Raw genomic sequence first — 25,362 nt, 5'->3', positions numbered from 1 at the left:
GATTTTTCTGCAGTCGCGGCTACGCTGAAAGCCGGCCAGAAAAGTTCAGCGATGCGAAGCCCCTCGGCTTTCCCAACATCCACTGCAAAAGCAGCGTTGGTAACTCTTAAACAGCGTCATTCGTGGAGGAGTTCATTACCGGCCTGGATAAGTGATTTCTGGCGTATCGAACTTAACTTTTCCAACGCATTCACCAACGTGCTGCACATGTTCAGTACGTATGCCTGCTTCATTCACCCTCCACCCGAACATTCTTCTTTTTTTCTGCAAAGTTGTGCAAGGAAGCGCAATGTGGCCAGCTCAGTGTTTTCGCCTTCCGGACTCTCTTCAACTCTGTAGGCATTGCTAATAAGCCATTCGGAATCGACAGCAAGACTTTGTGCATCGCCTCACGGAACTTCGCTAATGAATACCTGGCCGATAGTTCTAATTAATGTGAACACTATTTCGTGTATGCGACAGTCGCGAGGGCAGAGGAGAAAAACGCGCGCTGGACGAACGCAGACTACGTTGCCCTGATGAATATCGGCTTTCGAGCCGATGTTGATCTGAATGGCGTGGTAGCAGCAAACGCTTTGGCTACGAGAAACTAAGTGGACGATGTGTGCTACGAACAGGCGCTCGTGCTTACTCAAAGGATGGCTGAGTAGCGTGTGAACATGGACAAGTGTAGGTAATTGAGCTGCTGTATGGACGTAAACCTGTGTATTTATTTATTCCGTTGGAACTATAATGAAGTTCAAATTAATGAGGGCTGGATGTTTACTCGTTAGGCTTAGGGGATGTCATATTACACGGCAGATGACGTTAGTCCTAGTAGATAAAAATTCAGTGAGCTGTATTAGCGGCCATAAAGAATGTATATTGCAAGTTATATTGAACTTAAATTTTCATACAGTTATTAAGAATATTGTGATTTAAGGATAACTAATGGGTCCTTATGTGTATCCTCCTACTAAGTATTGCCCTATAGCTGCAGTGTAAAACTACACCACTAATTGTAATGTGCTTGCAACTTAAGTTCTCCTATTGTTCCTTGTGGTGTTGCTTACTAAAGTAGTGAAAATAGTACGTAAGCAAGGTCACCGAGGTAAAAGTGTGTTTAACATATAGAAGACTCTTCGGCCTCTAAGGGATTGCGCCACAGTGTCATATGATTACCGTTTAGTTGGGTAAGTGATATATTAAATACCCTAGCTAGTTTTTGAAATTTACCTATAATATTTTTAAGGCAACACTTGTTGTTTACATCCGCGCAAAACAACATAATAAGAGCTTCCCACAAACACTTCAGTTAGTTAAGGTATAGGCGACGTGACAATTAACAATACTACGCCTTCTAACGACAACCAGATGAAAGAAGGCTATCTCATAACCAACCACCCTTTGAACATCCGTTCCGCGTTTGCTGTGCGAATGAACAACGAGTTTGTACAGCAGCTGAGTATTTACCGAACGCCTACGAAGCACTTGACTAACACAAAACCAGAGACCCTCCACAACAACATAGACGTAAGCTAGGAGAACATAACATTAACTCCGATGTCTCTATTTTCTTGTGCTCTCAGTCTCTTCTCTCGCTCGTACAAGTCTCTACCTTACTACGCAACCATGCATATGTAACAAGTGCTGTACCAAACACACGGCATAAGTTATACAGTGAACATCGTCAATCGGAAACAAAGTAATAGAAGAGAAAAAGTTATAGTTGCTATTACTATTATTTTAATTCTTGTTTTTTGGTGGTGGTGGTGGTGGGGGATGGACCCAAGTGTCACCGTCACAGTAATGGGTTTCCGTGTGCTCCTCGTGTGACGCTTTGCGCTAGCTGCAAGCAAACCAAGGCCATTACTCCCGCTCAATTTTCGTGTCTGTTTCGCGACTCCTGATGATGTCCCAGTGTCTGGTCGCTGTCTCCGATGGAGAGAAGATGAATAATAGACTTCATTTCCGGTCGTGGGGCCATTTCTGCAGCAACGCAGTGACATTTTCCTTCTATAGCGCTGCTTTTGTACCATCTACAAGACATGTACCTGCTGCCGTCACGACAAGAGCTCGTTTTTTGTCTAACCTTTATTTTGTACGCGGCGCATACGTTGATTTCGCCAGCCGTGAACAAACATTGCTCGTCGGTATGTGTTGTTACCACTGCTGGACACGTGAATAGTGTTCTTTCCCAGTCATTGCGAATGCCATTAGGGTTATGATAGATTCTTTCTACCAACGTTGCTTTCTGCGGCGTCTACATGCATTCTCCATGCACGCACGCCCGCACGCATGCACGCTAAAGCTGACAAAAAAACGCTCAGGTGCAAACAATTGTTATTGACATACAGTGTATAACGTAAAACTGTATTTCTCTGGTCGTCTGTCTTTACGTCTGTGTGACTGCGAGTGAGTAAAAGCTTTATTGAGTCGCAATTTCAAAGATTTCGTTAATGTTCATCCCTACTGGCAGGTAGGAATGAGCCGCCTTCGCTAATAATATTCGCAGCATCGGGTTTACGTGAAATATTTCTCTTCAGTAAGTTCTTGTGCATGAGATTAAGTCCATTTTCTCGTTACACTTCGTAGTGTCATGTCATCGTGCGTTAAGTATGTCGTAGTACTTTTAACTGCCCAGCCAGTTCTCTAATACAGTGATAGCTTAGTCTTAGTGTGCCTAATTATTTACTAGGTTTATGACAACGCGCTTCATTGAAATAGACCGCATTCGAAGTGCACTCATGTAGTCTCACTCTCTTATCTTGTAATATGCTTGGTTACATTAAGATAGCAAAGTGAGTTGCAAGTGTATTGAAAGTTGGGCTAGTTGGTAAGGCAGCATGTTTGTGTACAGCGCGAGGAACGTGACAGCGCTCGTCCGTGTCCCTTCTGTTCTTTCGGTCTTCGTCGTTCCTCGCGCTGTACACAAACGAGTTGCAAGTCTTCCTTCCCATATTCTTTCACGCGATGTTGATCTTTGTCATATAACGGCATTCAGAGAACTGTTTGTTGTTGCTACCCGAATGAAAACCTAAATATTGGGAAAACAGGGGGGACAAAATGAAAGCAAAGTACAGCATGAGGGCTTTCTTGCTGCAGTTGCAGCAAGATATCGGAAGAAAATGCATTGATCACACGCATAAAACACAGTGTTCTTTTTTTCATTTTTGATTATATTTTTTTAAGGTACTCTAAGTATAACGTTGTTAGGAAGCAATGTAGAAGGGTCATACAGCATAACAGCCTCGTTGAGACCAATACAAGGCATGCAATACACCGCGGCGGTGTCTGACAGTTGCATGGAACAGACCGCGCATTTTCACTGCTCCAGTGAGCACACATTATGACTGCGTTTGATAAACATTCAAAACATGTTAAGCTTACGGCGCTTTCAAAAGTTCTAGAAGGATTAACGAGCACAGAACCCAAGCGCAAATAAATTTCTGCGGAATGGACTGGCGAAGCTTTTCTGTTATCATATATGTAATAATTACCATCAAGGCACATCAAACTTCATGCAAAAATGGTAGTATATAAACTGAACGTCAAGAAATACAAAAAATAATTGTTATGTGACAACCCACGCTGTGTCATGGACATTGTTCACGGGAATTGCGATACACATTATTTGCATTTAATATGGTAAAAGGGAGGGTAAAACGATATTTTTCGAATTCAACAAATAAAAGGAAAAAAATAAGCAAAGTGCGCAGTTGCGTCGTCGTCGGCACGTTAATGCAAGCACGAATGATGCAGGTGCGTTCTTTCCCACGCCAGGCTTACCAGAGTGTAAATCCCTTCATAGTCACCTGCAAGAGATTCAGTTCTTTTCTTTCTTTTTTGTTTTGTTTGCTTTTTCGTGTTTCGGCATTCTCAAGTTCCCCGAGTTTTCAGAATCGCAATTGCTTTCAACTCTGATGCAGCACCGCGGGGGTAAACAACACAACGGAAAACTGTGAAAGTAGCATCAGTGATGTATTTTTTTTTATTTTAAGGTCCAACTAAAAATACTTCAGACTTACGTGAATTTTTTACGAGGTTTTATAAGCCGCACATATTGCAGTTAATTGAGGTAGCAAACATTCCAGGGTCTGTTAGACGGGCTACTAAGGCAACACAGAACAAACAAAATTCTACTGTCTCTCCATTTTATTTTTTGTTCTGTAATGAATTTGCAGCTACCGCCTCGAATACCAGTGTGGTATGAAACATCGTTCTACCGGCTGTGGCTTTCTATCAGTTTATTCGATCACACTCGTTCAGGGACGCAATTCAGAAACTTTCGATACACCATCGTAAATTTTCATAGCTGTTTCGTGAACACAATCGTCACGTGTTTCGGGTGGCCCGGTGCGATGGACTCAGTCAAAGACTCGGTTATTGGCAAACCACATTTATCACACAAAGCCACGGCACCCCAGAAATATACAGATATACAAATAGACAAGTAACAATGAGCAAACTTAAATTATCTCTTCAATCTAAGCATGAATCCTTCTCACAGTTCTATCCTGCTAACATAGGTTCACAAGTCCATCATCACGATCGCTACTTCACTGCGGCGCTCTTACTTGATTCTTTCGACCTCGTTGTGCATAAGTCCAGACAGCGTCGATCTCCTTCGCGATCCGCCTTCGACTATCTTGTGTGACGAGTTAGCCGTCGCCTGTCAACAGAGCTCGTCGTCCACCGAGGCTTGCCTGCTAGACCCGTTAGGCCTAACCTCGTCGTCGGGTCCTTCGCCTGGCATGGCGTTCCACCGCTGACGTGGCCCTCCGGGGACTGCCTTCGGTGCCTTGCTTCGAAGGGGTCTTGCGCCGGGAACGTCCGTACTTGCGGGGCGCGGCCACTGCATTGCAGAGGTGCCTTGCTCGAACGTCGTCGATCTTGCCGGCCTCACCTCGGGACGCCCGCGTCACCGTCCGCGGACCCGAACGCCCGTCGCTGCCATCGCCAGTGCGTCTGCTGGCGATGCGACCTTCCTCTGCCGAGCTCACGAAGACAATGCCAGCTCATTGCTCTTCGTCCTCCTTCATGGCTTGGTTCTCGTGCCTCGAGCTCTGTGGAATATTCCAAGCACGCGCTCGTGCCGCTTCGAATGTCTTCAGGGCTTCGTCGTCATATATTTGCCTCCGAGGGGCTCTTACTCATGACAGGCTTGCTATCACGTTTATTCGATCACACTCGTTCAGGGACGCAATTCAGAAACTTTCGATGCACCATCGTAAATTTTCATAGCTGTTTCGTAAACACAAGCGCTCGTTCAACACAAACACTCGAACACGAGCATGATGTTATGTGCGCGCAGGCATACACGAACACACCTCACCAAATCACCGGGAACACTGTATTCCACTAAACTAACGCTATCAACTGTGCAAACCTCCCTTAGAAAACGTAGCGCGTTGCCAGCACTTCTCTGAGATAAAGTTACCACCAGTAATAGGTGCGCTCGGAAACGGTGTACACAAGGCGGCCAACACTCTCGGCTCGCTGAGCCTTTCGAACCGCCGCAGACTACTTGCAAGACAGGCAGCGCGCACTATCTTTTACAAAAGTTGGAGCGCGAGCAATGGCTTGGCCGTTCCCAACGCGACTGACTGGACGCGTGCGACACCTCCAACGTTTATCTCGCTATTCAACGCAGCGCCCACGTGCTCATCTGTCTCGCTGCCCCCCCCCCCCCCCCACGCACACTCAGTCTCCGTATTCAAGCTCCTACCCCTACCCTTCCCAGCGGAATACCATTGTTTGTTCTGCTCCAATTTTGTCATTGAGAGATGAATGCTTCGTTCTATTGTGGGGAAGATTTAAAACTTACTGTTCGGGACGCTAAAGCTTCCTTAACGCTATTAAAGTAAAAAAGTTACAGTTTCACCAAAGGGCGAAGTAATGAATGCGATAGCAACAAATTGTAGTGCTACACGAAGTGAGGCTGGCAGGTAACCGTTTTGTATCCGATCACGCGTAACTACAAAACGCTGGTGTAAGAGAATACGGCCGCTCCATGGAGAGATGCTCTCCGCATAGTCACTTCGCGTTGAGAGCGCAGCACGTAGAATGGTATAAGAGCCGCCCGCTGTGATGGCTTTGGAGATAGCGCGTGCACCAGCGATCGCGACCACGTCCTTAGATTAAAAGTTCAAAGTTGCTCCTCGCGTGACACTCCCCTCCCCCCTTCACGTCTTCGCGTCCTTTAAGGCTCGTTAAAGACGGCCGGGGTGTTTCCTGTCTGCTTCGACGGCAGGCCTCCGGAGCGGGGTGATGTTATCCCATGCACCCTCCGAGAGACGGAAATAGGCCGTCTCTTTGAACTCTGCTTCGGCCGCGTTCGTCGCCCCCGCTCGGGCGCTTTTACCTGCTGTAGAACGTACAATGCGCGCAGGGATCTTATCAATTTGGACTTCATACCGGAAGGACATGACGGAGACGGCGACGGCAAAAACCGGTCTAGACTGTCCATATAATTGCTTCGCAATAAAAACGATCTTTTCTTTTTTTCAAATGTAACCTGTGCTCCCGCGATAAAACATTAATTTGTATATAAAGATTCCACATGACGACAAGCTTTCCTTGTAAACATCCAAATGAGTACTCTTTTCTGTAGCAGTAGTACACTTGCACGCAAGCAATACAACGCGCATATCGGAGACCTTTCTCTCATTATTTATGCCTTAATTACAACCTTCAATTTACCGCGCAGTGGCAATCACAGCTAGGTTTGTCTGTTTTCATGCACAAACTCTGACGAAAGAACGAGTAAATGTGATTCAAGCCCTTCCAAGGAGACCTTTCAGCTCCCAGTTGCTCGCCAAGTAAGTTCGCAACAACTCTTGGTTAAGCTCCCTGTCTTTCCTCTCTCCCGTTTTCCTTGGTTAAGCTTGCCTTCAACGCCTGACAAAGAAACGGCATGCAATGCCCATTCGTCGAGGCGTAATTTTCTTTAGAAAAATGGTTGTTTGCTCACAGCTAATGACCTAAAACAAAGTATTTTTCAGCTCTGCCTCCATACATCATAGACAATGTTCCAGAATGTAATTATTGTAGGCATAAACTCGCAAGGGGAACACACCCGCATGGTGTTTATTTTTGAGCGTGCTATAATTACCTCCTGCTTAGCGATTCCCCATAGTGCAGTTAGCCTCACAATAACTTCTCCTTTCTCTATATATACAGCAGAGCTACTGAACTTTCTAAATTAGGAGCCTACCTTGAATCAAACGGTGAAAGAGGAACTCCTGACGCCTCTATGAGTTTCTTTCCGATTTTTGTAAAGCTTCAATGCTTCTATCCCAACACTCCGCCTGCTCCCCCCCCCCTCCCCAATCCCGAAGGTGTGAAGATCAGATCATGAAGACGAGTTAGACGGTTGTGCGAGGCGGCGAGGAAGTTGCGTGCTTGTAGCGGCACTGTTTTCTGTTTGTGGAAGTGGCGACCCACCGTGACGGGGCGACAAACCTAGAGCGACTCAAAGCACACTCGTGACTCTACGCTTCGCTTTGAAACTGGAGGCTGGGACGAGGGAAAGGAGGTACAGCAAGCTATGGGGTAATAGGCCCCATAAATCAAAACAAATGAAACAGCGAAGAGCGCATAGAGGGATAAGGCGTGCTAACCGTTCAGTGACCCCCCCACCCGCCCTTTTAGCACATGCTTCTTGGCAAATCGATAAGAAAGTGCATGAGCCTGGGAATACCGTATACCACGCTTTTCTGTAGCAAAAACAGTCGCTGCAGCTGAGCAGTTTCGTTATGCTGGAATGATTAAAAAGTGAGAGCAAGTAGCGGCACAAATTTGTATGCGGGTGTGTGATGCAAGGAAGTGCTTTTTGTGAATGAAGCACCCTCGCTAGATGGGGTGATGCCTTAAAGAAACAATTCCTGTCTACGGTGGCGAAATCTGCAGCGGTGCCTTCTGCTGCTTACTAGAGCTGGCCCCTGTCAGGATCTGGCATGACATATCCGGGGCATAAGGGTTACGTGCGATGGTATCATTAAGCTTATCCGTGTATACAAAGCACTGTGTGGTGCAAGTGTCAGTTAAAGTGCGGGCACGTACACTACAGCAACTGGTTCGTTCTTTCCATCGTATCCAACGTAGCTTCCTACTCTACACAGATCCCTCAGTTCCTTCGCCCCTCCTTGCTTGCCGCTTTGCTGAACCCTGGGTTGTTGCTGTTCAAGGAAACAGAGACAGCCGTTAGTCTCAAACGTCGTTCGCCCGCGCCCGTCAGCCTCATTCGTTTTTAATCTCCGCACCAGCACCTGTTTGACTTGTTCTTTCCCTCCATGCGTGCGTCTTCCTTACCTCCAATCCTGCTACCCCTTGTTTCAATTTCGGCTGCTCTTCCGCCTTCCGTCTATACCCCCACACCCCACACGCCTGAGCTTATCTGCTACGTGCACCCTTTGATCTAACTCCGGGCGAACACGATTTGTTTGTCTCAGACACGCCAAGAGATTTTGTAGGGAAAGCAATTCGGGGTACGATCACCGCTTAAAAGACGAACAAAGGCTACCCTTATTTGCCTGGTTATGGCGATTGGACTGAGCGCTGACATACTCTTGCGATGTATACATAGGAATAGCAAGAAACGACCGCGTACCGTAGCATGCGGGTTGACGTCTTCTAACAATATGTTCATTTTAACGCACATGATGCGGAAATGTGAACATTTCATTGTTGCATGGATGTGAATGCATGACCGTTGTTGGTGCCTGTTGGGCTGTTAAGCACGGGGATGACGATCCAGATCCCAGCATGTGAAAACAGTTAGGAAGAACATTGCGCAATCTGAAGAAAGAACGAAAACAAGAAAGAAACAAAGAGAGAAAGAAAGAAAGGGAACTACATAGCAGGTCAGGCTATGTAGTCACGTGAACACCGCAATATCAAAGTGAACGCGCAGCTCGCGTGCCTAGGGCTACGCTTCAGAAGTCACGTGATTTTTTAAGCGTCACGCCGTTATTTCGTCAACGGCCACCTTCGCATGGGACATATAAGGCTTTCACCTCAGCGAAAGCCCTCTGTACGGCAACGTGAAACGTAGACGTAGACCATTGTGCATATCAAGATAATTCCGGCTTTGCAAAAATCTAATGCAAAACACGCGTCTCGATGATCGAGGGCTGGGCCTTTCGTTAGGCCGTTCCACACTGTGACGAGCGCTAGAAAAAAAAAATACACCGTGCTGATCCCACCGGAAATCACCTTTCCTATGGTGAAACTCTAAGCTTAGGCATCACTTAGACAACACCCGAAGAAAATTCTACGTCTGTTTTTTCTTTTTGCGTTAGGATTTCTTTCGTTTCCAAATTATGTTTATTGGGATTCGTCATACATGACAGAGGGACAAACACGAAGGCTTTCTCGTAATACTGATAACACGTAAGACTGATAAGGCATAGCTGTTTTGAACAAAAAATTACACCATTTCCCTCTAAAGGGGACCACGGGCAACACCACCTAGAACTAGGAGAAGGCCCGCGCATGTCCTCCTCTCCACACTAACTACGTCACCACAGTGAGATCTGCAAGCCCGACGACGCGGGCAAAGAGAGCGCACGGCGCGCACGGGCACCGGCGCGACTCGGCTTGGCTTTCGGCTGTGGCTAGTACGGAATCCATCTGCCAGCATGCGCCCAGCATGCGCGTTGGGGGTAGAAAACCTTTTATTGAATGTGGCAGCGCAAGGTGTTTTTCGGTGCAGAAATAGGAAATTTTATATATGTTCTGATGTACATCATCGTCTATTCATGCGGTGCAACACTGATTATAAAAAACTGCGATATACTGCAGGTTTGAATGCACAAGAGTACCAATGCTAGCGGTGTCCAGCCTAAGCATCTGGCAACGTGCACTTTTTCGCAAAAGATTTCGCTCCAGTGATGGTGCAGCTTGTTGGCGTGCATTGCTTTGGACTCAGTTGCTCAGGAGTGCTGCATGAGTTTTGCTGGTGTGCTGTCGAAAATGCCTGGGTTGCTGCTGTGCACCGAACTGTCGGTCGAACTCGCTAATGGACGCGAGCACGTGTGGTACAGGTTCCATTGGAACCCGCCCGAATATGCAGCGATGGCACGAAGGCTGTGCGACGGGAAAACTTCACACCAACGACGTACACTGTGGTAAGCACATGTTCCCGTTTGTTTTCCGGCAGTCGTGCTTCTCGTGGGAACAGGGTCTAGTGAATTGCCTGACGCATGCAACCGTTACGACGCGCTATGCACCTTAAGGAATGACAATTGAGCAAATAGTGTGTTTCAGTGTAATATTGTTCCATGTTTGTGCCAAGTGTGTTGTGCCATGTTTACGCCTCAGGTTGCTCATGTGCGGTTCTGCCTAATCAGAAATTAATTTAGCGCAATGTATTCGCGAGGTAAAACTGCCTGCGTCGAACGTAAGAGTAGACGGCGTAGTTACATTACATGTGGGTCGTCTGCCACTACTTGAGTGCCAAACAAACGAGCGGTTTTAACGTCTCAAAGCTAGGTTCGCTAAGTGAGACGTCATTCTTTTTGACTGCGTGGTCGTGGTTGCCGTACTGAAGCAGATAAATAAAGCGAAATAGTTTGTCTTAATCTTTACAAACGGCGCGCTGGGATCATATAATTCTGTAAAACTGTAATGTATAATTCTGTCGCTTTCGTCTTATACCTCGTTGTTTGTGCTTATGTTCCAGGTCTGTGAGCACCACTTTCTTGAAAGTGACTTCGTAGACTCCGCCAGCTACACTGACAGCATGACTGGGAAAGTAATTGAAGTACCCCTCAAGCTGAGGCGCTTGAAGCCTTCTGCAATCCCAAGCGTTTTCCCTAATTGCCCTGCTTACTTGTCCCGCCAAGAAACTTCTGCACGCGAGAGCCCAGAAGAAAAGCGCGCTCGTCTAGACGCAGAAGCGTTGCAGAAAGCAATACGATTATCAGAGCAGTCTCACGAAGCGGAAAAAAAGAATGTCATAGCCACTTTCGAAGACCTATTTAAAGCAGTAGGTGGCCTCTCTTACTGACTTCTGGACCAAGGTGGTCACCCAGAAACAAGTACTCTTCCTCAACTTCAGCGACCAAGGTGCCCCAGTTGTGCATCGTGCAGTGACAGTGGCATCCGACCTTTCTTTGGCAGTGTATGTTGGTGAAATGAGGTTACAAAACCTAGGTTCCGCTGTGCTTCCTACGACAATTTCTGACTTGAGAGTGCTTCACAAAGTTCTGTGCGATGTGGAAGATGTCACGAAGGATTCTACAAATAATGAACTCGAACTAGAGATTCTGCTGAAGCGCGTCGTGGCACTCCTGGAGCAACTGTCATCTTCAGCTCTCCCGCATGAGTGGCAAGTGCAAGTCGTCAAATTTGTGACACAGCAACTTCAACTTCTCCTCACTAAGGCGTCGACTTACCCAGCTGACTTTCTGGTGTTCTGCAGCCTTGTGTACACAATATCGCCGCACGCATACAGATTCATCAGGAGTACAGCAAAATTAAAGCTCCCACATCCACAGACAATAAGACGCATTTGTGCCTCTTACCATGCTAGCCCATCCAGAGAGCAACAAGAGGATTCATTCCTTTCTTACGCAAGGAGGCTGGCATCAACACTAAAAGACCATGAGCGCTTTGTGACGCTTATGATGGACGAGATCCACCTGCAGGCATCCTTTCAGTATAAGGGTGGTTATGTCACTGGCGCAGCGACAAACAATGAAAATGCGGCAAAGACAGCATACGTCTTCATGATACAAAGCTTGTTATCATCAAACAAGGATGTTGTGCATATACTCCCAGTAGCACAAATAGAAGCGAAACAGTTACATGAATTTCTTGATCTGCTGATCAGGCACCTAGAAGACATTGGGATACGAGTAGTTGCAGTGGTGTCTGACAACAACTCGATCAACCGAAAGGCTATGTCATTTTTTGCTGATCCTCCCAAAGTGAGCATCGTATACAAGCACCCGTCAGACTCATCAAGACCCTTGTTTTTTATACTGGATGCAGTGCATATATTAAAGTGCATCCGAAATAACTGGCTGAATCAGCGTAATTGTGGAAGGTGCATCTTCTTTCCCAATTTCACTGCCCTCTCGGAAAACCCATCTGTCTTGACAGCCTCGTTTGACACACTATGCAAATTGCATGAAGAAGAAAAAAATGAGCTTTTGCGACTAGCTCCAACTTTGTCCTTCAAGTCGCTGAATCCATCCAATCTAGAGCGACAAAATGTAAAGCTCGCACTGAGGATCTTCAACAGTTCAACTGCTGCAGCACTAAGAAGCACCAAAGTCGCACTTGAGCATAAAGCTGGTACATTGGAACTTATTAACATTGTTTTGACATGGTGGAATGTAGTCAATGTCAAGACGCCATTCAAAGGCCAGCGTCTCCGAGACCCATTTCAAGAACCAATAAGTGCACTGCAATGCCACCAAATTGAGTTTCTAAACAAGATTGTGGATTGGTTGGACCACTGGCAGAGCTTGAAGCATGATGCTGGCCAGTTAACTCGAGAAACGCACATGGCACTGCGACATACCTCACATGCCCTTGTGGAGGTGTTAACGTATTGCATTGAAGAACTTCGGTTCAAATATGTTTTGCTAGGAAAATTCCAAACCGACAGTTTGGAAGACAGGTTTGGCAGGTACAGGCAGCTGTCTGGTGCCCAGTATCACGTTTCGATACGTCAGATTTATGAATCCGAGCAGAAGCTGAGACTCCAGAAGCTACTTGATCTTCCCAACTTGGATACCATTGCACCTCGCATTCCTACCACTGATTTGAAATTCTTTGTTAAGCAGTTTGATGTTGCAGTGATGGACGATGATGTGAAAGAGAAGGAGAAAATGCTACCAGCTATTACATATGTAGCAGGCTATTGTGCACATGCCGCAGTGAAGAAACTTGCCTGCTCTTCCTGCCAAGAAAACTTGACTGTTGAGAATCGGACCATAGAACTGGAAGATGATGTGCTGATAGCTAATGCAACGCGTGGTGGACTGAAATTTCCACAAGCGGTAGTAGTGAATGCCGTGCTCACAATGGAAATTGTCCTCGATAAGCTGAGAAGTCCGAAGTACGCATCACAATTTTTTGCTTGCGCAAAACAAAAAGAAGTGCTTGTAAGCCTCGCGACTTCTCTTGTTGAATGCAATGAAGAGTTGGATTTCTGCGATGGTGGCCACTCACCTGAACTTGTCTTAAACTATGTTCTCAGTGCTGCTGCCAACACTCTGCTGAATAATTTGTGCAAAGTTCAAAATAACAAGCTAAATGAAAGCAAGGCTGCAAAACGGAACAAAGTTGAAAATAAAGGAAGTGAATGCAAGGCTGCGAAGCGGAAGCTGGGTACTCTTCAAGCATAATCTTCTTTCGAATGAATTGTTCTGCCTGTTTGGATTATGACGTATCATGAATAAATATGTCTCACTACGAAAATTTAAGCCTCTTTTAAACTGCATGAAATGGCTGTGCATGCTGCTAAAAATTTCACGAGTGCGTTATGAATTATTTCAAGCCAGCGATTAGTTAAAACATACTGAAAATATTCCGTAATGCAAATATTCTGTGCACTCCAAAACCGCGAAAATAGTAACAATAATAATGTAGGGAAAATGCCATTTCGGAAAGAAAAAACGTAGCATTGGGTGAAGCCGACTTTTAGGCTGATCTCACTGCGGTGACGTCACGCAGCCCTGCACAGGCCTTCTCTAGTTCTAGGTGGTGTTGCCACGGGGCGATGCGAAGCCGGCGCACTTGCAAGATCACGTTCCGTTGGCGTTCAATGGGCATGCTACCGACCTCGCGTCGTGGAACGCGAAGAGGAACGCTACGCGCGTCTTGTCTTCCCTCTAGCCTGGCCGTTAATTCGGGGCGAGCGGGGAACGTGGTCGACAGGCGTACGAGAGGGGGCAGCGTAGGGTAGGAGAGAAAGGGGGAGGGAACCAAGGAGGTTTAGAGGGGACGCGCATGCGCTGGCGCTCATCGCGGCGATGCGCAGGAGAGAATGTTGGCATGTCTAGCCCGCGTTTCAGAGGAAAAGTGGAGAGGGGAAGCGGAGAGGGAAAGTGGAGAAGGGGAAGTTAGAGAAGGGAAGGGGAGGGGAGGAGTGGAGAGGAGGTGTGTGGAGAGGGTATGCGCATGCGCAGTAACGGTGGTCACGCCACACACCACCACCACCACCGGTTTGAACTCCGCTATTTTAGATGCTTCGCATCTAAAAATGTATATATAAGTCGTATTATAGCTATTATAAGTATTTGTTAGCAAGAAAGCTATTATAGCGTCGTTAAAGCCAACTGAAAACGTATTCCCTAGTAGATCTTGTAAAGAACATAGTCTTTCTTGGGGAACTTTAACGAAGAAATTTTAGTCTGTCTTTCTGTCTTTCTGTTTGTCGGCACGTCACTCGATTCAGCCAACCGAGCAAAGTTGAACCACTTGCCCAAGGGCCAGCCACCTCAAAAAGCCACATTACGCATATCGGAGGCGCAACATCACTAGGTAAGTAATAAGTGGTGTGTTGCTTTAATAGAAAGTACATAGATACGTAATTCTAGAGACCCTAGTTTCTTAAGCTGCGCAGGAACTTGCCTTCCTCCGTGCCCTCTGCACGAGCTCATTGTTGCGTTTCGGTTTCGGTTCAGTATTGCACTGTACGAATGCCATGGGGTGCCGCTCTGGCATTCCTGTTTTACCCAGGCGACGTGTAAATAAAAGAGTGTGTGGAGAGTACTCGTTGAGTGCGGACGTTTCTTTTGCTTCGGCCCTTCGCGCCAAACCGCGTGTTCGGCCTGGCTGGCGTCCCCGCCGGTCGCGTTGGTCACCGCCGGTCTTCGCCCGCTGCTGCGCCGGGCTACCATCCCGCAACACAGCACTCATGTTTCTCGATGAATTGCCAGATGGCGTCCATATCACACGCAGCGCCTCTTCTATCGTCTTTAGACGACATTTGCAGCGAAGCACGCAGGTACGCGGCCAATTTTTTCGCTGCAGCAGAGGTTTCTCTGTTGTTATTTTTTTTATCTAGTCAACTGAACCGCGAATATATTTGTATTCATACAAACCACAGGACTACTTACCTAATCAAGCACAAAAGCCTTTGTCCAAAACTGCAGCAGATAAGTAAAGCCTCGTTTGCGCAAAAGTATTATGTCTTAGGTTGCAACCGACTATATTGGTGTTTATGAAAATAACACAAAGAAAAATAAAAATAAATTGTGGTGGGGTCTCCTGAAACCTTATTTCATATGCGGCGTTTAGGTATCGACTGTGATTGTTTGCTACTTGATCGTTCAATTAAATGCTGCGACACTAGTGTTGTCACACAAAATTTCAAATCTTCAATTGTTTACGCATACACCCATATAACATCTCGCTTAACAGCTCGCTTAAAGTGTTATTGACGCAGTAAACGGGTAGATGAGCCACAAAACACCTTGCTGCGCATTATCACGGTTACTTGGAGCTTCGACAAAACTCAAGGTTGAATATTCCAAATTTCGGTCAAATACATCTCCTGTATAAAACTAAAGAGAGCAGGCCTAATCAAAACTCGTGTAGAAACGCTGAAATGTGTTACTTGTTTGTCAAGACTCATTTAGGTATGTAAGAACCCAGAGTACAAAAACCTGATGTGCACTGTAAAGAAGCGAACATAAGTTATGTTTGATTTCTTGTATCTTTTATTCCAATATACTGACTTTTATTATTCTATAATACCTAAGAAAAAAAACTATTTCACGCTGTTTCTTAGCGAAAGCAACAACTTTACGCTCCATCAGATACCACAGCGCTTTTATTGGAGCTAGCAAATTTGCTGATTTGTTTGTTTGTTTGTTTCTTTTTTTAGGTTTGAGGAACTACCACATGGTGTCGCTGAGACGCATGTATTCCCATCTGCTCATTGCTTCGTTCGCTTTTGAATTCGTTCTATAACCCGCGAATGTCCTACGCTTAGTTTTTTTTAAATGTTATTTCATCTCTTCATTCCTCCCTTGTTCATTCTGGTGCATCGGTATCCATCTCCGACAGCCGGGTGCGGGAGCACTGAATCTTCCGTGCTCATTATCGTCTACAGTTTCGTCGCACGCGATATAGACAGACTCTCACAGCGAGGACACACGGGAGCTCTGGCGCCTGTCCTCCTCAGCATACTAACACGCTCGCTCATCTTCTTTTCCTTTTTTTTATCGCTTATGCAAATTCATCGCACTCCCAGGCTTTGGGAGTGTGGCGAATTCTCTAGCATTGTGAATCATATCTACTAGCAAAGTAAGGACACACACGAGTCATTCAAAACTACAGCAAGCAATGAAACAATACCTGTTACTTAACTATTTTAGAGCGGTCCTTGTAGCTCGCGTTTGCAAAAAAGGCAAGTTTTGTTTTTATATTTCAATAAAGTGGTGACTAGTTTTCATGAAAGTTTCTTTGGCGGCTTTGTGAAGGCAGTGAGCCTATTTTGTAATAAAACACTGCACTGAAACTTAACAGGGCCTTGCTTTTTCCGGTGATGGAGATGTGGGAGTATTGCAGGTCAGTGTGCTAGGTCATGGGATGGGAATACGCTGCCATCGTGGATACAACGCGTGGGCCAATTCACAGCCATACTCTTCTGATCACGTTACCGTGAAGTGCTTTCATGGACCCTCTAGCCGTGGAGAATTCTTTACTTGGCGGATTCTAGATAAAGTGCAGTGAGCCAAACTGCATTTCGTCTTTCTTGCTCGGTTTCTCACTTTATCTTTATTTCGCTACTACTGTGCAACTGTTCAAGTCTCTATGGCCTGTACTAAATCAACGACTGCGTAACATTTTGCGGCCGTCGAGAAACAGTACGTCTCAGACTTTCCACTTCCCGCATTGAACTTATTATCACGATCCCTTCTTTCATCCAAGCAGAAATTAGGAAAACAAAAAGAAAAAGAAACACGAAGAAACTTTGTAAGGAACGAGAAGTGTGAAAATGTGGCGACACACTCTGCGCATAATGCCGTTCAGCCTCCACCTTATTATCATTCAGCCCAGCGTGACACGGCTACACGCTGCACTGAGTTCCGATAAGCTACAGCGCCACCGCAGCGTCACTCGAGGTATACGCCACCGGCGATGGCTGCAAAACTAATATAATAATATCTGGGTATAACGTCCCAAAACCACGATATGATTATGAGAGACGCCGTAGTTCAGGCCTTCGGAAATTTCGACCACCTGGGGTTCTTTAACGGGCGCCTAAATCATAGTACACGGGCCTCAAACATTCTCGCCTCCACCGAAAATGCAGCCGCCTCGGCCGGGATTCAATCCCGTGACCTTCGGGTCAGCAGTCGAGCGCCATAACCACTACACTGGCAGCTCGGCTACAAAACCATGCTGCCAAGTCTCGTTGCTTCGCTACCCAGACCAGTGTAGCGTCTCCATGCTCGCCCTTTGCTGCTGCTAATCGAATAAACGATTGCTACGTTTTTATGTTGGGATTGGTACTTCGCTAGACACGACATCCCGCAAAAGTATTAAGCCGCCATATGGCAACACAATTTGAGATCAATATACCACAGCGCTAGAAAAAAATAGAGATGGACAAATTATGAATTGAACACTGTAATGCTATGAAAGAATGAGGTATTACGTATAAATTATTACATGACAGTATTAACGTGTACAGTATTAGATAAAAAAATCCCCACCATATCCACGAAGTGAAGGACGTTAGAGGAGCGAGCTTGCTCGGAGATTATCGGGTAAACCGTGAATGCTCCGTACAGTTCCTCGACTGTCATATAAAGACGTGACACGTTGTTACAGTAGCGATTGTGGTCAGGTTGTTGTTGAACCAGAAGCGGCCACAGACCTTGCAGCTGTGGCCGAACATGTGGTCGAGGAAATCGCGTTTGAAGCGCGCTTCGGCGCCACCAACTTCAGGTAGCGACTGCTTTCGGTGCTTGGCCACTGCATCCCGCGCCCATACCTCTTCGAGGTTCTCTTGTCGCCACGTCCGCGCTGCTTCGGCTTCGCGGGCTTTTATCTCGGGGTCCGCACGACGCAGACGTCTCTCTGCGGCCTCGCGAGCCCTCACCGCAGGGTCTTGGTGGCGAGCCCGCGATGCTGCTGCATTGCCCTCCGCTCCGCCACCTTGTCTTCTTCGTTCATCTTATTAGTATCGAAGCGCACTCACTGACGACTGCCGAAGGCGAGAGGAAGCGTGCAGTTGCGGCCATCTAGCGGTCTCCTATCAAACTAGAGCATGCACTGGAGTGGAGCGAGCACCGCATGCTACAGTTGGCTATGCTATATGTGGTTTTGCTTGCTTTAATATTGTCACGTGGTCGTGACGTCGACGAAGACAGCAGACGGCGTTTGCAGATTGAAACTGTTTATTTGGCCGAACTTGTGGCCGGGAAAATGAGAACTAGAACTACAGCAATACACGCTGTACAATGATAGCGGCGAACAGGGCGTCGTCCGTCGATCAACTGACAAGCAGTCAAGCGCGTCGGCTTTTATACAGGCGCTATCGAACTTTCCAGCGATATCGCTGGTGGCGGCGTTATCTCTCGACAAAGCTGGAACATTCTCGTGCGGCGCGCAATCTTAACAGATTGTTCCAAAACAATCGCGAAGCTTCCTACACATCACGGCGAGGCCTGCGCAGCGCGTTGCCCACAGTATTTGTGGGTGAAGCTTACACTCATGAAATATAAGACTCGCGGCAATGCCCCCCTCTGAAAAAGCATCCTCCCGATGCTTAAAAACAGAACATGGATACATGCAATACTAAAGAAAACTAATAAAGAAAGCAAACATTAGAGTCCTCAGGTGCGCTAACGAGCATAGTACGGTTTAAGGCTCACCACATGCACGACCTCGGGTCGAGCTCGGCGCCTCTGGGATATCGTGATGCCGTCGGGGACAACCTCGTAGTCGAGTACGCCGAGACGTCGAAGTACCTTATACGGTCCGAAGTATCGTCGAAGAAGCTTCTCGCTCAGTCCGCGTCGTCGTATTGGCGTCCAGACCCAGACACGGTCGCCGGGCTGGTACTCGACGAAGCGTCGTCGAAGATTGTAGCGGCGGCCTGTCGGTGTGCTGCTGGGTCTTGATGCGCAGGCGGGCCAGCTGTCGAGCTTCTTCGGCACGTTGTAAGTAAGCGGCGGCGTCGACATTTTCTTCGTCGGTGACGTTGGGTAACATGGCTGTCGAGCGTCGTCGCCGGGCTCCTTCCGTAGACCAACTTGTACGGCGTCATCTGCGTCGTTTCTTGGACGGCCGTGTTGTAAGCGAAGGTCACATACGGAAGGACGGCGTCCCACGTCTTGTGCTCAACGTCGACGTACATGGCGAGCATGTCGGCGATGGTCTTATTTAGACGCTCGGTGAGGCCATTGGTCTGCGGGTGGTAGGCGGTGGTGCGGCGGTGGCTCGTCTCGCTGTACTTCAAGATCGCCTGAGTTAAGTCCGCAGTAAAGGCGGTACCTCTGTCTGTGATGAGGACCTCTGGGGCACCATGACGCAAGACGATGTTCTCCACGAAGAACTTGGCTACCTCGGCGGCACTCCCTTTGGGCAAGGCCTTTGTCTCGGCGTAGCGGGTCAGGTAGTCAGTCGCTACGACGATCCACTTGTTGCCGGAAGTCGACGTCGGGAACGGCCCCAGTAGGTCCATCCCGATTTGCTGGAACGGCCGGTGAGGTGGATCGATTGGCTGCAGAAGTCCCGCTGGCCTAGTCGGCGGTGTCTTCCGTCGCTGGCAATCTCGGCAAGTCCTAACGTAGTGGGCGACGTCGGCAGCAAGGCGTGGCCAGTAGTATTTTTCCTGTACTCTGGCGAGCGTTCGGGAAACACCGAGGTGTCCAGCCGTCGGGTCGTCGTGTAGGGCCTGAAGGACTTCTGGTCGCAATGATGAGGGCACGACGAGAAGGTAGTCGGTTCGAAGTGGCGAGAAGTTCTTCTTCAGGAGAACGCCGTTCCGTAAGAAAAACGACGGCAGTCCTCGCTTGAATACCTTCGGAACCACGGCGGTCTTGCACTCGAGGTACTCAATAAGGCCCCCCAGTTCCGCGTCGGCCCGTTGCCTTTCGGCGAAGTCGTCGGCACTTATAGTTCCGAGGAAGCAGTCATCGTCGTCGTCTTGCGGTGGCGCGTCGACAGGGGCACGAGACAGGCAGTCGGCGTCAGAGTGTTTTCGTCCAGACTTGTACACGACGGTAATATCGAATTCTTGAAGCCTCAGACTCCATCGTGCGAGACGACCTGAAGGGTCCTTCAAGTTAGCTAGCCAACATAAGGCGTGATGATCACTGACAACTTTGAAGGGCCTGCCATAGAGGTAGGGGCGAAACTTTGACGTAGCCCAGAGAATGGCAAGGCATTCCTTTTCTGTTGTGGAATAGTTTGCTTCTGCCTTGGATAGTGACCGGCTAGCATAACTGATAACCCTTTCAAGCCCGTCAGTCTTTTGCACAAGGACGGCACCGAGTCCTACGCTGCTTGCGTCGGTGTGTATTTCCGTATCGGCGCAATCGTCGAAATGCGCAAGTATGGGTGGCGTCTGCAGGCGTCGTTTAAGTTCTTGAAAGGCTTGCACTTGCGCCGTTTCCCACCTGAATTCCACGTTATTCTTCGTGAGAAGCGTCAGTGGTTCGGCGATCCGTGAAAAGTTTTTGACGAAGCGTCGGTAATAGGCACATAAGCCGAGAAATCGGCGCACGGCCTTCTTGTCGGTGGGTGGCGCAAAGTCGGCGATGGCAGCTGTTTTCCGCGGGTCTGGGCGCACTCCAGACTTGCTGATCACATGACCCAGAAACAAGAGCTCGTCATACGCGAATCTGCACTTTTCTGGCTTCAGGGTCAGTCCAGAGGCCTTGATTGCTTGAAGTACTGCCTCAAGCCGCCGGAGATGCTCGTCGAAGGTCGAGGAAAACACGACGACGTCGTCCAAATACACAAGGCACGTCTGCCACTTCAATCCGGCCAGTACGGTGTCCATGACACGCTGGAACGTCGCAGGTGCCGAGCAAAGACCAAAAGGCATGACCTTGAACTCAGAGGCCGTCGGGTGTTATAAAGGCAGTCTTTTCTCCATCTCTCTCGTCGACTTCGATTTGCCAGTAGCCGGTCTTGAGGTCCATCGACGAAAAGTGCGTCGCGTTGTGAAGTCGATCCAGGGTGTCGTCTATTCGTGGGAGGGGGTACACGTCCTTCTTCGTGATTTTGTTCAGGCGCCGGTAATCAACGCAGAAGCGCAGTGTCCCGTCCTTCTTCTTCACTAACACCACGGGTGACGCCCACGGACTCTTGGACGGCTGGATGATGTTGTCGCATAGCATCTCGTCGACTTGTTTCTTTATCGCGTCGCGCTCTCGAGTAGAAACTCTGTATGGGCTCTGACGGAGTGGTCGAGAATTTTCTTCTGTTATAATGCGGTGCTTCGCAAGGGGCGTTTGTCGGACCCGCGATGACGACGAGAAACAGTCCTTGTATTGCAAGAGCAGGGTTTTGAGCTGGTCTTGTTTGGCCTTCGGAAGGCTCGGGTTGACGTCAAAATCCGGTTCGGGACCTCTATTCGTCGAAGCAGGTTCGGCAGCATCGAAGAGGGCGAAAGCATCGCTGGCGGCTACACATTCGTCGATGTAGGCAACCGTCGTACCGAAGTTGAGGTGCCTATATTCGTGGCTGAAGTTTGTCAGCACTACTTTTGCTTTACCGTCACGCAGCTCGGCTATACCTCGTGCGACGCAAATTTGACGGTTCAGGAGTAGGTGCTGATCGCCCTCGATGACGCCTTCAAGGTTCGCAGGTTTTTCGGTGCCGACGGAAATAATGACGCTGGAGCGCGGCGGAATGGTCACCTGCTCTTCTATCACATTCAATGCATGGTTGCCTGGCATCGCGTGGGGCGGGAGCGCTTTGTCTGAGTTCAGTGTTATCGACTCAGACCTCAGGTCGATGACGGCGCCGTGGTCACTTAGGAAGTCCATTCCCAGTATCACATCCCTGGAGCAGTTTTGTAGAATTACAAAGCTCGCAGGATAAGTCCGGTTATTGATGGTGACTCGTGCCGTGCAGACACCAATCGGCGTTATCAGGTGGCCTCCAGCGGTCCGGATCTCGGGGCCTTCCCAAGCAGTCCTTAACTTTCTTCAACTGTGCTGCGAACGGCCCACTGATGACGGAATAGTCGGCTCCAGTATCGACGAGAGCGGTGACGTTGTGGCCGTCGATCAGAACGTCGAGGTCGCTAGTCCGCCGTCTTGCGTTGCGGTTACGTCGCGGCGTCGGGTCACGGCTGCGTCGGTTTGCACCGCTGCTTCCGCGTTGCGTCGTCAGGTCTGCTTCCGGTCGCAAAGTTTCGTCTTCAGGACGTCGTTCGGCGTGCGGCGGGGGCTCGGAACTTCGTCGCGGCGTCGTCGTCGACGGCGGAGGATCTTCAGCATTTCGTCGTTCAGCAACCGCACCTCCATCGGTTGCTGCCCTTAGTTTTCCGGATACGGGCTAGGCGACCGGCCCCGGTTTGGGCCAGTGTACGGCCGGCGGTGCGGTGACATGTAGCGGCCGGGCGACGGCGAGCGGGAAGGTCGTCGTTCTTGCCACTGTGTTCCGGTGAGGTAGTCGTTGATGTCGCGCGGCCGTTCGCCTGGCTGCGGGCGCGGCGCGTTGATAGCGAATCCGCGTAGTCCCATCTGTCGGTACTGGCAGCGGCGGTACGTGTGGCCGGCCTCTCCGCAGTGGTAGCAGAGCGGGCGGTTGTCGGGGGCACGCCAGACATCGGTCTTCCTCGGTGTGTTGCGCTGGCCGACAGCTGGTCGGTAGGGCGTCGGTGGCGGCGGCGGCGTCTGGCGACGGTACTGCGGCGGTGTGGCGTCTTGGCGGGGGCGTGGAGGAGGAGCATGACGGCGGGCTGCAGCAGCATAGCTAATAGCTGGCGGCTGCGGCTCTGCTAGCTGAGGCGCGCCGAGTGAATGCTGGATCTCCTGGCGCACGACGTCGGCGATGGACTCTACTTGAGGTGCGACGGAGGTAGAATTTTTCGCAACTCCTCTTGCACGATTGCTCGAATCGTCTCACGCAGGTCGGCGGGTCCTAGGGCTTGAACGTCGGCGTAGCTTGTAGCCGAGAAGCTGCGGTTGTATTGCCGCGTTCGCATCTCAAGCGTTTTCTCGATCGTGGAAGCCTCCGATGCGAATTCAGCGACCGTCTTCGGCGGGTTCCTTATCAATCCAGCGAAGAGTTCCTGTTTGACACCCCGCATGAGGAACCTCACTTTCTTCTCTTCGGGCATACTTGGGTCGGCGTGTCGAAACAGGCGATTCATCTCTTCCGTGTAGATGGCAATATTTTCATTGGGCAGCTGCACACGGGTCTCCAGCATAGCCGCGGCCCGTTCCTTGCGGACCACGCTCGTGAACGTGCTTAGGAACGTCGTCCGAAAGAGATCCCATGTTTGTAGGGCGGATTCTCAGTTCTCGAACCACGTCCTGGCGGCGTCTTCTAGGTAGAAGTATACGTGGCGCAGCTTGTCCTCGCAGTTCCAGTTATTAAATGTTGAGACCCTTTCAAAGGTCTCGAGCCAAGTCTCGGGGTCTTCACATGGCGAACCACGGAACGTCGGCGGCTCTCTGGGTGGCTGCATCACGATCGCCGTAGGGGGCACTGCGTCAGTCATCGTCTCGGCGGTTGATGTGACGGTCTTCGGCTGCCTGGCGTTTTCGGGAAGGAGCCCGTACTCTGGCTGTAGTCCTTCTGCCGGCGGCTGGTTCGAGGATTCGGGTTGTCCTTAGAGTCGTCTTCTTCGCGGCTTGGGCTTGGGTCTGCGCTCCGCGGTGGTGTCCGGATCATGAAGCAGCACCTCCACCAGATGTCACGTGGTCGTGACGTCGACGAAGACAGCAGACGGCGTTTGCAGATTGAAACTGTTTATTTGGCTGAACTTGTGGCCGGGAAAATGAGAACTAGAACTACAGCAATACACGCTGTACAATGATAGCGGCGAACAGGGCGTCGTCCGTCGATCAACTGACAAGCAGTCAAGCGCGTCGGCTTTTATACAGGCGCTATCGAACTTTCCAGCGATATCGTTGGTGGCGGCGTTATCTCTCGACAAAGCTGGAACATTCTCGTGCGGCGCGCAATCTTAACAGATTGTTCCAAAACAATCGCGAAGCTTCCTACACATCACGGCGAGGCCTGCGCAGCGCGTTGCCCAGAGTATTTGTGGGTGAAGCTTACACTCATGAAATATAAGACTCGCGGCAATATCATCATCAAGGCGCTCGACGAACAAGATGTAGAATACTTCTCTTTCGCGCGATCGTGCGCTGAGATGGTCATACTTTACCTGTGTTACAATGAGAACTAGCGGCTACAGCGATAGACATGCCCCTAGCATAAGGGGCAAGCTCCTCAAATGAATATGTTGTCCGGCCGCTAGTAGTATCCTAAGAGATAGCCCAGTATTTCTTGAAGAAACGTGTTTTTATTATATTTACCACAACTTTTCCGGAGCTTGCTCCTTTTTCTGGGTTGTAGTCTCTTGTCCCTTCTGCCGTGTACGCTAGTTCTCATATAACATAGCCAACTGTAGCATATTGAGCGCGCACTCGCGCGAAAGAGAAGACTTCTTCCTGTTGTTCTTCGAGCGCCTGGATGACGTTATCAACTCAGGCAAAACCACATGTAAGGCTCATGCGACACAAGCTTTCTACGAGCCCAAACGAGCTTCACATAGCAAAGAAAGCAAGCAAGCAAGAAAGAAAGAAAGAAAGAAGGAAGGAAAGAAAGAAAGACTAGAAGAGGTGTAATCTCCGCCGCTCAATCATCTTCCCTGGACTCGCGGGGCGTGGTAATGGCCGTTTATCTACTGTCTCCCGCAGGAGCAGCTGCTGTGAAAGTTTCATCAGTCATTAAATTTTAGGAGCTTGCTCCTTTTGCTGGGAGGTAGTCTCTCGTACCTCCTGCCGTGTACGCTAGTTCTCATTGCTCCCGCTAGAGGCGCAGCTGTGCTCTCCGTTGATTCAAGAGCGCTCACGAAATGTCGTACCGCCACTCAGGTGGCCCCGCCCACGGCGCGTGCTCTAGTTTGATAGAATATCGCTAGAGGGTCGTGCCTTAGCTCTCATTCTTGGCGCGCTTCCTTTCTCTTTCGCCGGACATCACTCAGTGCACTTCGCTCCCGCTACTCATCATGAACACCGAAGAAGCCGAGGCTGATCACATCACATCACATCAGCAAAGTGCGCATAATGCCTTACATGTTTTTAGCGAGTACCACGGCTCTCCGTTGAATGACGAAAAATGGCATAGTGGCTGCTTCCCTACTTCACAGAAATTATGTTGAGTTATAGCGTAGTGGGCTCCTCGCAAGTGCACTTGCATTGGTTGCCAAGGAAG

The 25,362-nt window shown here is 49.0% G+C and overlaps 1 protein-coding gene across 1 annotated transcript; it reads left to right on the top strand.

Annotated features, from left to right (window-relative positions):
• Positions 1–10,061: 10,061 nt before the first annotated feature.
• Positions 10,062–13,373, top strand: LOC119393112 (uncharacterized). The gene is made up of 2 exons (XM_037659935.2): positions 10,062–10,109; positions 10,664–13,373. Exon 2 carries the CDS (start codon positions 11,118–11,120, stop codon positions 13,338–13,340), a length of 2,223 nt encoding a protein of 740 aa, XP_037515863.2. The 5' UTR covers positions 10,062–10,109; positions 10,664–11,117; the 3' UTR covers positions 13,341–13,373.
• The last annotated feature ends 11,989 nt before the right edge of the window (positions 13,374–25,362 follow it).

This window comes from Rhipicephalus sanguineus, chromosome 5 (genome assembly GCF_013339695.2).
Source record: "Rhipicephalus sanguineus isolate Rsan-2018 chromosome 5, BIME_Rsan_1.4, whole genome shotgun sequence".
Taxonomy (NCBI): Eukaryota; Metazoa; Arthropoda; class Arachnida; order Ixodida; family Ixodidae; genus Rhipicephalus; species Rhipicephalus sanguineus.
This window is presented reverse-complemented; position numbering and strand designations above follow the sequence as displayed.